At 44.0% G+C, this 14,103-nt stretch overlaps 1 protein-coding gene across 1 annotated transcript in view; it reads right to left on the bottom strand.

The window, feature by feature from the left end:
- Positions 1–14,103, bottom strand: part of DNAH3 (dynein, axonemal, heavy chain 3) — a 230,099-nt gene that overhangs the window by 148,002 nt on the left and 67,994 nt on the right. The window contains exons 18-19 of the mRNA XM_006892705.1: positions 8,921–9,132; positions 2,217–2,308 (exon numbers count right to left, since the gene is read on the bottom strand). Of these exons, the coding sequence (XP_006892767.1) occupies positions 2,217–2,308; positions 8,921–9,132 (304 nt within the window). The remainder of the gene's footprint in view (positions 1–2,216; positions 2,309–8,920; positions 9,133–14,103) is intronic.

Here is a 14,103-nt window from a genome sequence, read left to right as displayed (position 1 = left end):
TGATTGACATTTGGGGCTGGATAATCTGCTATAGGGGTATATATCCTGCACACTGTAGGACATCCAGCAGCACAGGAAACCCGTGGGGCAGGTCTACTCTGTTCTACTGAGTCACTACGAGTTGGAACCAATAGACAGTGGGTTTCTTTAATGCACCACTGCATGCTGGTACCATAATGCAGTCATTTATCTGTTGATGGGCACTTAGATATTCCCATATGTCTTCGTTATCTAGTGCTGAGAAGAGTTTAGGAGGCTCTAAGCCCAAATTAATTGGTGCTAGCTCCAACAGATGCACTGCATTAGGAAAATCTGCTGTCAGGGACCTCTCCAGAGTGCTGAAAAGCAATGATGTCAGTCTAGGAACTAAGGTAGGCCTAATCCAGACCATGATCTTCACAATTACTTATCACGCTTCGGAGAGTTGGACAATGACTAAGAATGACAGAAGAAGAATGCCTTTGAATTGTGGTGCTGGAGAAAAGTCTTGAACATACCATGGACTGCCAAGAAAAGAAATAGTTCTATCTTGCAGAGGGTGAAACAACCTTTCTCCTCGGAGGCTAGGAATCTGAAGTTCCATCTCACATACTTTGGGCACATGGCCAAGAGAAACCAGTCCTTGGAGAAGGACATCATGCTCCGAAGGGACAGTGTAGGAGAGGAAGACCCTGGGTGAGCTGGATTGATACAGTGACTGGGGCAATGGGGGTTGGTGTGTCAGAATTTGTGAGACTGGCTCAGGACAGGGCAGGCTTCAGAGCTGGTGTACACAGGGTCGCTATGGGTCACAGGCGACTCAACAACACATAACAACAAGCTCCAAAAGAAAGACTTTTCTTTCTATTCCTCTTGTTGTCATTTATCTTCGAGTCAAAGCTGATTCACAATTGACCCTCCACAGGTTTTCAGAGGCAGTAAATCACAAAGGAGGAGACTTCTGTGGAGCAGCTAGTGGATTTGAACCATGTGCCTTTGGGATGACAATGCAGCACCCTACCAGGAAGCTATGAGAGGTCCTGTTTCTTCTATGTCTCTAGGTACTAGGTATTTTTCAGTGCAGGAACTCTGGGTCCAAAGATCCAGTTTCCAATTCTTCTTTCATGGTGGTAGTAGGTCCTTCTGACCTCTGCTCATTCCTCTCTCCTTTTATGTCACAGCCTCCTGTGAAACTGGCTCTAGAAACCATCAACTCAAATAGCACAAACTCTAGAACACAAATTCCCTCAGAGCATGTGCAGAGAAGAAGGGGTATAGCCAGCAGTCTGCTACTCAGAGAACTTGAAACATATTTTTTTTCCTTTGAAATCAAAACCCTTGACTCAATTATCTACTCACAGCCTGCCATCAGATCTACAGTGGAAAGTCAGGCTTCATCAGTAGCTAGTTGGCCAATGTGGAGGTTCCTCTTTCAAGATCAAATAATTTTGTGCTAGCATTGTGTGTGTGTGTGAGAGAGAGAGAGACAGAGAGAGAAAACATGTGCTTTCAGTAATGATATTTTAAATGAAATGGAAGAACATTTTTTAAGTAATAATGGATTTTGATACCTTTAAAGGGACACTTATGTCCTGAAGGAACTCTGGTTTAAGGGTGAGATGAGATCCCTTTCTTTAGATCCATGCAGTTATATAGTCCCCCACCAGATGGCAGCACACACTATAAGTGGGATTCCAGGTTCCCACTAAACTCCAGATGTGTAAATGTAGATGGGTACTACTATGCCCCACAAGTTATAAACCTACTGCTGTTAAGTTGAATCCAACTCACAGTGGCCTTGTAGGACAAAGTAGAGCTACCTGATAGGGTAGAGTAGCTGGCTGGTTTGAACTGCTAATCTTTAGGTTAGCAGCTAAGTATTTAAACACTGTATCACTGGCACTCCTTTTTGAAAAGCATCATAAGTCACCTAACCCAGAAGGAAAAAAGTCTGATATGAGGCCATCATATCACTGTATGGTCTTACACCCTTAGTGGTGCAGCAATTAAGAGTCTGGGTGTTTGTGAAAGGTCTGTGGTTCAAACCCACCACTTGCTCTGCAGCAGAAAAGATGTGGCACTCTGCCTGCACAAAGATTACAGCCTTGGCAACCCCACAAGGACAGTTCCACTCTGCTCTGTGGGTCACCACCACTTGGATTTGACCAGATAGTAATGGACTTGAGTTACAAACACTTGGATCAAGAAAACCCCTCAAGGGAACTGAGGAGCCTTACTTATCAATGAATTTGCCGAATCCAATCTCCAGCATATTTTGGAGGCAAGTTGTTTCGTTGGGCTTTATTTCACAGCCAACAATCTCACTGATCTGCAAAGAAAAGAGGGAAATGAATGTTTATCATTCATGGTTGCCCATGAGAATCTTCTGCAAGGAAAGAAATGCTCAACACAGTGGTCACGGTGTCTGCTGTGCAGAAAGACCTGAGGATTAAAGTGCATTTAATTTCGTTTTATCTAACTTAAAAGTTAAATTAAAAAAAAATAGTTAAATTTAGCTACACACCACTGCTCTGTACTTTCAGGCTCATAGCGACCCCACAGGGCACGGCAGAACTACTCCATAGGACTTCTAGGCTATCATCTTTATAGGGGCAAATCCAAAAGGTCTTTTCTTGCACAAAGTCACTGGTGGACTTGAACTACCAAACTTCTGAACCTTCTGAACTGGTGGGTTTGAACCACCAACCTTTAACAGTCAAACATTTCGCTGCCACACCGCCAGGGCTCCTTCACTTGCTACTACTACTCACTGCAGGCAAGTCCGTTGTAACGCATACAGATAGAGGAGAACTTCCCCAAAGGGTTTTCAAGGCTATAATCTTCATGGCAAGAGCTCTTGAGGCTTGGTGGTAAGGAGCTTCAGGCAGATCGAATCCACCAGCTGCTTCACAAAAGATAAGCAATCTCCTCTCACGTGATTTACAGCCTCTGAAAACTCACTGGCTGGTCAGCTAGAAGTGGGTTCTGACTCGATGGTCCATAACAGCCAATGACAACAGTATTTTTGGAAGGAGACTGCCATCTGTTTCTCCCATTAGGCAGGGAGTGGGTTCAAAGTTCTAACCTTTCAATGAGCAGCTGAGTGCTTAGCTACTGCGCCACCAGGGCTCCTAGTCACAGGCCATTGGTGCTAGTAAACTGGGCAGCATGAGTCTAAGGAGATCAGGAGGCAGCCTGGGGCCCAGCCCGACTTCGATCTGGTTTGCAGGGAGATGGTGCCTCCACCAAGATTTGGTTGAAAGCCTAGATCCAGCTCTGCTTTGCTTTTGTGCTTCCAGGGTCTGGTGCACAGCTCAGCCCATGTCCACAGCTGCATTAAGTGTAGGAACTCTGGTGGCCTAGTGGCAAGGAGGTGCACTACAATCCTAAAGGCACGTGGTTCGAGGCCACCAGCTGCTCCACAGGAGAAGGATGGGCAAACTCCTGCTGTGCGATTAACTCTCTCTGAAAGAGAGGGTCAACTATGGTTTAGTTTCGACTCTTTGGTACACAACAACAACTAAAAAGTAGTGGAGAGCACCCGAGACAAAGGAACCCCAGATCTTGTGAAATGAGAATTCTAAGAAGGGAGGCATGGAGGGTCCTTTATTTCAAGTCACCTCCTCTTTCATCCCAGTGGGCTAAACTGCTGGAGATCTCCAATTTCTTCGGCTTAACTACTACCACCAGTAGCTTTGGTGGTTTAGGGGTAAGAAACTGCACTGCCAACTCAAAGGCACACAGTTCAAATCCACCAGCTGCTCTGTGGCAGAGTATTCTCTCCTCTGGCGAGATGTATTGCCTCTGCAAATCAGCTGGAAGGTCAGCCACAAGTAGGTTCCGACTGTCTGGTATATAACATAACAATTACCTCAGGTGATTTCCCTCAGGTAAATATCCCCAAAGAGGGTCTCAAGTCAAACTCTTCAGTGCTTTTGAAAACTCTTCTCAGAAGCTGAGAGATCTGTGTGGTTTGAGGGCCATGTGTGCGGAAAGGTAGACCAGGAGCTAGAAAGGGAAGGAGGAGCAGCGAAAATCCCAAGGCTTGGGCTAAGTCGGCCTCAGTCCAGGCCACAGGACAATAAATGGCAAAGTAGGAAGGGGCGTGTCCTGGCGGATGTGGCCCATGTCTCAGCACCTGGTCCTCAGGGAAGCATCAGTAAGTAACTGTGGAGTGACCAGTTTATTCAAGTGGCTTCCAATCTGGGGTCTGAGGCCATCTAGAGGCCCAGAGAAGTAAAGCAATAATCAAAGCAATCAGCATTGGTGAAGAGCTCACTATACAGTGAGTTACAGGGTAGCCCCATCGCTTAAGTGCTCAACAGCTAACAGAAAGGTTGATAGTTTGAACTCACTCAGGAGTACGCAGAAGGAGGGCCTGGTGACCCACTTCCATGAAGACTCACTCATTGCTGTCAAGTCAGAACCAACTCATAGCTGACCCTCCAAGCGGGTTGTAAATTGCCCATCTTTCTCTCCTGGATGGTGCCTTGGTATTGGCAGTGAGATTCCTTACCACTAAGCCCCCTCCAGAGGGTTTTTGTTGTTGTTGTTGTTGTTGACTGCCATCAAGTCAAGCCCAACTCATAGCGACCGTATGATCAAAAGACCTGAAGCCTTTCTATAACTATCATCATTTCTCAGAGTTCACGGAGTTTCCAGTGGCATGTTGTTTAGGAAGTGGATGTCACTCCAATCCAGCAAGTTCTTAGGAAGTTATAAATGGCATGGGAGGCGAGTGCTGATGGGTTCAAGCCCCCCGAAGAGGCACTGGCATTGAGTTAGCAGTGTGTCCCCCCATCACAAAACAAAAGAGTGCAGCCAGGAAGCAGGCAAACTATTTAATCCTAGTACTTGGACCAGAGGAGGAAAAAATGGTATTTCTATTTTTTTAAATTACTTTTGTTAACTGCTAGGATTGATAACACACCCGTCTCTCTAATTTGAATGCTAACAGCCTGGAGTGACACTGTCCACAACAGGCAGGTGGCAGCTCGCGGCTGCTGGGCATGAGAAAGGCTGCTTGCGCCCGTGCCGCACGTGGGAAAACACACCCTCATTCAAAGCCAGTGTGGAGAATGGACCATAAAAGACTATTAATACTTTTATATTGAATATATATTGAAATGATTATATTCTGGATAGACTGTATTGGGTTACGCAAAATAACGTTTGTGAGATTATAATTCCAATTGTTTCTTTTATTCGGTAAAATTTTTTAAAGCTCTGATTTTCAATATTACATTTATGTTTTCTTGATGGGAGTTTGAATGAAAGTTAATAGAGCAAATTCGTTTTCCATTCGACCCTTCACACATATTTTGTTTTCTGATATGAGTTACTATACCCGCTTTGACTTTTCAGTTTTCTTTTTTTAATGTGGGAATTTGAAGATTGCTTATGTGGTTTGCAACTTATTTCTAATGGGCATTCCTGTCCTGGAAAGCCAATTCCGTCACACTGTGGTGTGGTTTCTCTCTAAGGTCCAAAATGAACTTGCTTTAAACCACAGTAAGCAACCCCATTGCCAAGATGAGTAAAATCTATTCCCCAAATGTAGGAGGACCGATTTTATTGATACTGTTCAACTTTCCTAATGTTCTGGGGAATGGCCCACACCCACAATCCAGCAGAGCTACAGCCCCTGAAGGTCCTTCTTCGAGCCTCAAGAGCTCCAGATGTTTCAGCCTGCAAAAGGCCTGCATGAGCCAGCACCTGGCCACACGGGCCCCCTGAGAAAGGCATTAGGACAGAGAATGGCTTCCCCAGACCTCAGCCTGCAGAATACAGCAGCAGGGTGGCTGTGACCTGGGGGCAGGGCCTGATGGTGCAATTAGACAGTGTTTGACTTTTCATTCTCTACCTGCTGGGTGGAGCAAATGGCAAAGCATTCAGACTACCAGCCTAAGATGGGCATGTGAAGCCACGTGTGGAGATATCTGGGAGCCAGAGCTGGCTTCCAAAAGATCATAGCCTTTAAAAAGGGCTTCAGCTGTCCCCTGGCACGCAAGAGCCACTCCACCACCACAGCCAATAACAACAACACAGCGACACAAATTTCCTATTCCCCACTTCACTAGACTGCCACTTGAGGGGCTCATCACTCTAGATCCTCTTTTCTGGGGTTACCCCTGCTCCTCCCCAGTTTCCTGCTCCCCACAACCTGCTGCTTCTCAGCCTCTTTTCATCTTTCTAGGCAGAAGAAAGTTATACAAGTGTTTAGGACTTTTGTTCATAGGATCACTATGAGTCATCTACAACTTGATGGCACTTAACAACAACAACGAGGCAGCTCAGTGGGCCTGGTGGACAGAAAGTGATGCTATCAAGCCAAAAGTGGGTGATTTTGATCTGTGGCCCTCAGGCCTGATTAATTGTTTTTGGTCAAACATTCTTCTAAGTGGGATAGCACTGGCCTGTCCATTTGCTGTTGCTGTGAAGCTGAACACTGTGACACTGATGTGTCAAATGCAAGAACGGTTACTCATGGTGGACAGTTTGGTGGAGCTCCCCGATTAAAACAAGCTTGGAAGCAGGAGTGGCATCCATTTCCAAAATAGCTTGCCTCTAGAAACTCTATGAACTTGGAGAAATGAAGAAAGTTATACAAGTGTCCAGGTCTTTCATTCATAGGGGCTCTATGAGTCACCTATGACTCCACAATTCCATGGCATTTAACAACAACTACAACAAGGCAGAGTCAAACAGACTCTTGAGGTCCCTATTTCCTCCCCAACTGCTTACTAGCCATGTGATATTACTTTCGGTCTTTGGTGGTGGTTCTTTCTATCCATCTGTGAAGTGGAGATAAGATAATAATAGTTTCTACTTCATAGGGTCACAAAGAGGAGGAAATGAGAGAATTCAAACCAAGTACTCAAGAGAGTTTCCACTATATTGTTGGGCATCAATACATCTTACCTATTATCAGCATTTCAGTATCACTCTAGAGAGTATTGTTCCACTCAACCTGCCTATCTATTAATCCATAAATGAGGATGATAAAAGTCAAAGAATGTCTGGGCATTTGAAGTGTCCCCATGTGAGCTGGGGACGTGGGCATCCTTATGGAGGAAGCACTGAGGGGGGCAAGAGGTTTGTGAGCCCTCCTTTAATACAGTTTATGAGGACAAGTGATAGTTTAATTTCTTGGAGCCCTCCCACCACCAAAGGCCCTTAGTCCACCTGGATACCTTAATCCCACCAAACAGGTCAACAGTTCCAGTCAGGTCAGATCTGTAGGGAGAGGGGCCCTATGAGTATCAAGGAAGAGGATTGCTTCTTGCAGACCTCTTTGGTCAGCCATTTCAAGACCGGAAGTGACCCAGATGACCTCTGCATGGCTTTATGTCCCCTCACATTTTCCTTAGGTCTAAGGTTGCAAAGCTCTCTGGGAAAATGGAAGCAGCTTACCCCACGTGGGGAAAAGAAAAACAACAACAAAACTCCCCAAAACAAAACCCAATCCACTGTCTATCTCTCATGTGTCAAAATGCTTCTGGCACCTGCAATAGGGGCTGTATTTCCTCCTAAGTTAACATGCATGCTTTCGGACTGGGCCCTTCCAGACAGAATGCCCTTGGGTCTGGCTCAAAGCTGCAAAGACTTCCAGGACAGATTAGAGAGGAATCCGCTCCAAGGAGAATCCATCTTCTCTTTCCTCACATGCTGAGCTGCTCCCTGGAAGAGTCACCTCAAAGTCCCTGCTCATCCTTGAACAAACGTGACAGTTCTCTGAGAAAGACAGCGAGTTTTCTTTTTTCAGCTGCGTGTTCATGCCACACCTCAAACCTTCACACTCACAAACACCCCAACTACTGGCAGAGGGAGTTATTTATTACCTCTCATTTATAGATTCCAATGGCTAAATGCGAAAGTGTGAGTTTATCTCTTGGCACAATCTGTTTGCTGATCTAACTTCACACCAAAGTCAGCCCCAAGCAGGAATCATCTGCGACTCCTTGTTATGTGCCGCTGAGTCAGAACCAACTCACAGCAGACCCTCCTCTGGTGGGTTTCCAGAGGCTGTAAATAACCCAGAAGAGGCTGCCCACCTTTCTTCTGTGGATCAGCTGGCAGATTCGAACCACTTACCTTTGGGTTGGCAGAGCAGTTTCTTACCACTAAGCCCCCAGGTCTCGTGAGCAGCCCCTATTGTGTATGTCTTAAAACAAGGAACCAATCAAAGCTCTTTCCTGCTCTTTGGGACATTTGCTTAAGAAAGCAGAAGTTGTTTTTGTGTTGTGTACCATCTAGTCAAGTTGGAACTGATTCATAGCTGATCCTCCAGTAGGTTTTCAGAGGCAGTTAATTGCACAGGAGGAGATTGCCTATCCTTCTCCCACAGCTGGTGGCCTCGAACTGCGTGTCTTTGGAATTGCACCACAGCTTCTTGCCACTAAGCCAACAGAGCTTACTAAGAAAGCAGCTAAGATTTTTTGTGGGGTCTGAATGGACCAGTATTCAACCATCAACAAGGGGCCTCCCAAAGTCCAGAATGAAGGTTGCATAATGGAGTACTCGGGTGGGGGTGGCTACTGTATACCAATGAAGGAATTTTTCTTTTACTTTTCAAAGAGAAGAGCGAACTGGGGGGCTGGGTGGGGTGAGAGGTGGGCAGGGAGAAAAGTACAACAATGAATGAATGGAAATCCAAAAATCTCTGTAAATGTTCATTAAACTTAATAAAATAAAATTTAAAAACAACAACAAATTATAAATTCACCAGCTACTTGAAAGACAAAAATAAAAAGAAAATGGTCTGCTCATGTGGTGAGGCAAGCCGACCAACCCATATCCTGCCTTTCTCCTTCCTTCAAAGACTATCACCCCACCACGACTCCCTCAAACTCCATTCGCTTCTCCTTTCAGAAGAAGTTAAGAGGCTTGGACTCAGCGGTACCTCCCACCTGGGTCACCGGGGGTGGGCGGAGATAAGGACCTGCTGCCAGTGTCGATCTTCCATCCCCGGGTTGCAGGCGATGCTCAGGATGGGAAGGTACTGCTTGAATTTATCGATCTTGACTTTCAAGTTCTCCGCTAAGCGCCTCGGTGCCGGAACATCGGCTAACGTCTTGATGAGTTTATATGTCGTCCTCCACATAGTCGCGATTTCCTCAGCAATTTCCTCAGCATTCAGTACGTACAGAGGTCCTGGAAGAGAAAAGATAGAGGGAGGGAAAGGGTCAGATGGCAAGTCGAGGTCGGTCCTATGTACTTCTTAAATCTCGACTTAGAATTGCACCTGCTGTATTAGGGAGCCCTGGAGGGACAGTGACGTAATCACTGAAAGAGGACTTTTCCAAACCCGTCAGCTGCCCAGAATCCGCCAGGGGCCTGCGGAAGAAAGCTGTAGCAGTGTGCTTCCATAAAGACTGTTCCTGTGTAGCATCATGTCAGCCCCAACTCAGAGCTAACCCTCCAGTGAGTTTTCAGAGGCAATTAATCATACATGTTGGAAGCAGGAGTGGCATCCACTTCTGTAACAGCTTGCCTCCAGAAACCCTATGAACCTGGAGAAAGGATGAATGTCACACAAGCGTGGAGAATTTTCGTCCACAGGGTCACTATGAGTAACCTACCACCTACGACTCGATGGCACTTAACAACAACAATCAAACACATGGAAATAGTCTATCCTTCTCCTATGAAAAAAACTGGTGGATTCAAACCGAGGTCCTTTGGATTTGCAGCACAACTCCTTAACCAGTAAGCCCCAGAGCTCCCAATTCCATAAAGAAGTCAGCGCTGGAAATTCTCTGGGGCACTTCTACCCTACTCAATAGTGTCTCCAGGAGTGAGAAATCAACTCGGTAATGATATACGCGAAACACCACAGGCTTTGGAGTTGAGTCTGGATCTAGGTCCTCCCTTAGGCAGGGAAACCTTAGACACGTTCTTGAGCTTTTCTAAGCCTCTGTAGTATCATCTGTGATATGAGGGCTAGAGTGGACACCTTGGTGAGTGATTGTAAAAAGAAACCGGGGCAATCAAAGTAAACTGCTTAGCAGAACGCCCAACACTAATCTGCCAGTTTGTCCTGCTGTAGTAGCTTGCATGTTGCTGAGATGATGGAAAGTCTGCCGACAGTATTTCCAACACCAAGAGGGTTGCCCATCGTGGACAGAGTTCTGAGGAGTTTCCAGATTAAAACAGACTAGGAAGGGGGGCTGGTTTTCTACTTCTGAAATAATGAGCTCTTGAAGGGTAGCAACAGAACACTGCCTGAAGATGAGGCCCTCAGGTTGGAAGGCGAGCAACTGGGTAGAGCCACCTCCTCAAAGCAATGTCTGCCTCAATGTCATGGGCAGAATAAAGCTGGCAGACCATGAAGGACCTTCCTTCTTTTGCTGTTGTGACCCAGTTAATAAAGAGACCCAATTGCAACCATCCATTAATAACTAGATCGTTGACTGCAACAATGGGTTCATTCAACACAACAGAGAATGTGTAAAACTATAATACAGACAACCTGGTGTTATCAGTAATAAGACATTAATCTACAAGTGGTTACAAGGCTGCCAGGCAAGATGGAAAGATATGCTCATGCAAATCTGACTATACCCACAATCGCATATGTTTGGCCTATAAATGTTCACGTCAGGTGCCATCACATTGACTATGACTCACAGCACCCCTATCACAGATATGACCCTGTCCTATCCTGTGCTGCCCACATGATCTCTGCGTTGCTCAAGCCCATATGGTCATCATTGTGTCAATCCATCTTGTGGACGGCCTTCCTCTCTTTCGCAGATGCTTTATCTTTCCTATCATGATGTCCTTTTCCAAGGCTTGGTTCCTTCTGGAAATACATCCAGAATAAGTGAGATGAATTTTCACCATCCTTGACTCTAAGGAGAACCTTGGTTGCATTTTCTCCAAGGTAGATTTACTCGTCTTTTAGGCAGGTCCTGGGACATTCAATACCCTTTGCCAATACTGTAATTCAAAGGCATCACATCTTCTGCCATCCTTACTCACTGTCCAACTTTCAGGAGCACAGTAAGCAACTGAAAAGACCGTGGTTTGGATCATGAGCTTAGTCTCTAAATGGATATCTTTGCCCTTTAGCACTTTGGAGAGATCCTTGACATCACATTTCCCCAATGCAATAGGCCTTTTGGATTTCTTGACTACTGCCGCAATGGGTGTTGACTGCAGATCTAAGTAAAATGAAATCATTGACAAGTTCAATTTTTTCTCTATCATGATTATTTTGGAAGAAGGAGTGCCATCCACTTTCTAAATAACATGCCTCCAGAAACTCTATGAACTTTGATAAATGTTGATAGTTGCAGAGGGGCTTGAAGCCTTTTGTTCATAGGGCCGCTACGAGTTGTCATCGAATTGAAGGTAACCAACAACACAACAACATCATGATATTACCTATTGGTCTTGTGATGAGGATTTTTGTTTTCTTGATGTTGAGATGCAATTCATCTTGAAAGCTGCAGTCTTTGAACTACTGAGCATGTATTTCACGTTTTCTTCACCTCCTGCAAGTAAGGTTGTATCATTTACATAATGGAGGTTGTTGAGTCTTCCTATGATCCTGATCTCACATTCTTTCTTACAGAGTCCAGCTTCTTCAATGGTTTGTTCATTATATAGACTGACTAGGTATGAGGAATGGATGTAACTCTGACACACATCTTTCCTGATTTTAAACCATGCATGTTTTCTTGTTCTGTTCAAACAATAACTTCTAGGTCTAGGTCCCTAGCATACAGTTTATATTCTTCATATAAGCACAATGACACGTTCTGGGATTCTCATTCTTCTCAATGTTATCCATAATTTGTTATAACCCACACAGTCAAATGCCTCTGCATAGTCAATAAAGCACAAGTAAAAACATTTCTGGTATTCTCTGCTTTCAGCAAAGATCTACCTGACATCAGCAATGATATTCCTTGTGCCATGAACTCTTCTGAATACAGCTTGCATTTCTGGCAGTTCTCTCCTGTCAATATACTGTTCCAATCATTACAGAGTAAAAAGAAATAAAAGAAAATGAAAACTTCTAAGCCATATGTAAATACCTTGAATGGTCATATAAAGTGCAATTATTAATCTCTTCACATGCAGAAGTGTGAAGAAAATCAATCGACTAATAGGTCACTTGAGCTTTAGTATCCATAACCTCAAGACGAGAAAAAACACATGGCTCCTGGCTACCATGTCTGACAACTTTGAGAATGACCACAATAGAAAGTCTCTGACAGAGTGTGAGAAAAATATGAAAACTATCTCACTTATTAAGAAGACTGGGCTTACTGGTCTTTTAAGAGACTTGTGTAAATTCCAAGAATTAGTGGACCTTAGTTACTCTTCTCATTTACTTACTATGTGTGGTTTTTTTTTTGTTTTGGGGTTGGGGGTTGTGTGTGTGTCTCTATGTGTGTGTGTGTGTTTCAAACATTCTTTCATTCACATATTGTTTCATATGATCATTCTTATACATTGTATTTTATAAAATTAACCACCATTGATCGATATCCACTATTATTATTACTTCGTCTTTTCAGATTCCCACTGGATCTTTCCGAATTCCTTCACCTCATCCTTCCACTCACCAAACTCTGCAACCTCAGGATTTCCCCCTTCCCTTCCCTCTTTGTATATTTATACGCATCTTACTAGTTATTCTTCTTTTTTACAATAATAGTCTTAAGCAGTGTTTGTCCTCATGAGACCGAGTTAGTTCATTCAGCAGAATGCTCTCTAGCCTCTCCCATGTTATACAATATTATTCTAAATCATTGCTCCTGAGTGCTGCATAGTATTCCACCATATGAATGTACCACAGTTTCTCAGTCTATTTGTCTGTTTATGGACATTTTGATCATTTCCATTCTCTTGCTATTCTGAATAACACTGCTATGATCATCAGTGTACACATTTCCATTTTTGTCTTAGTTCTATTTCAAGTATATTCCAAGCAGTGGAATAGCTGAGTCAAATGGAATGTCAATGCTCAGCTTTTTAAGGAAACGCCTTCCAGCATCACTGTACCATTTTACAATCCCACCAACAGTGTATGAAAGTTCCATTCTCTCCGCATCCTCTCTAACATTTACTGTTTGCTGTCCTGTCAAACTTTCCACTGCTACTGGGGTGAGATGGTATCTCATTGTGATTTTGGTTTACATCTCTCCTATTGCCAGCAATTTGGATCATTTCTTCCTGTGTCTTTTGGCCATCTAAACGTCGTCTTCTGTGAAAAATTTTCCCACGACTTTTACCCATTTTTAAACTGGGTTATCAGTTTTCTTTCTGTGGAAGCCCTGTAGTATTCTGCCCATTGCCTTTTCTATCTCTTTGAAAAAAAAAATGGGTTTTGTACGTGTATAGCATTGGTCTGTGCATTGCTGTACAGAGGTAACTTGTGGTTGCTGTGATGCTAAACACTGTGACACTGATGTGCCAAATGTGATAATGGTTACCCATGGTGGACAGTGTTTGGTGGAGCTCCCCGATTAAAACAAGCTTGGAAGCAGGAGGGGCATTCACTTCTGAAATGGCTTGCCACCAGACACTCTATGAACAGTGCTCAGGTCTTTCGTTCATAGGGTCACTATGAGTCATCTACAACTCAATGGCACTTAACAATAACAACATTGGGATTGTGTTGAACATGCAGATTGCTTTTGATAGAAATATAATTTTCACTTATTGAGTTTTCCTATCCACATACAAGAAGGACATCATGCTCAGAAGGTTGGAGGAACAGCATAGGAGAAGAACACTTTGGGTGAGATGGATTGATACAATAACTGGGGCAATGGTGGTTGGTGTGTCGGAGTCAGTGAGACTGGATTGGGACAGGGCAGGGTTCAGAGCTGCTGTACATAAGGTAGCTATGGGTCGCAGGCAACTCAATGGCACATAACAACTTATTGTTTTCGCAGTAGTGCTTTATAGTTTTCTTTATAAAAGTCTTTTGTGTCTCTAGTTAGTTTATTCCCAAGTATCTCAATTTGTGGTTGTCTACTGTAAATGGTACCATTTTATCAATTTCCTTCTCTATGTTTTCTTTGTTACTTGTAGAGGAGTCCCAGCAATTTTTAAAATATATTGATCTTATATCCTGCCACTGAAAAGTAGAAAAATTTTTTTAAA

The sequence above is a fragment of the Elephantulus edwardii genome, unplaced genomic scaffold, assembly GCF_000299155.1.
Source record: "Elephantulus edwardii isolate Elephantulus edwardi_28Jun2011 unplaced genomic scaffold, EleEdw1.0 scaffold00117, whole genome shotgun sequence".
Lineage (NCBI taxonomy): Eukaryota > Metazoa > Chordata > Mammalia > Macroscelidea > Macroscelididae > Elephantulus > Elephantulus edwardii.
This window is presented reverse-complemented; position numbering and strand designations above follow the sequence as displayed.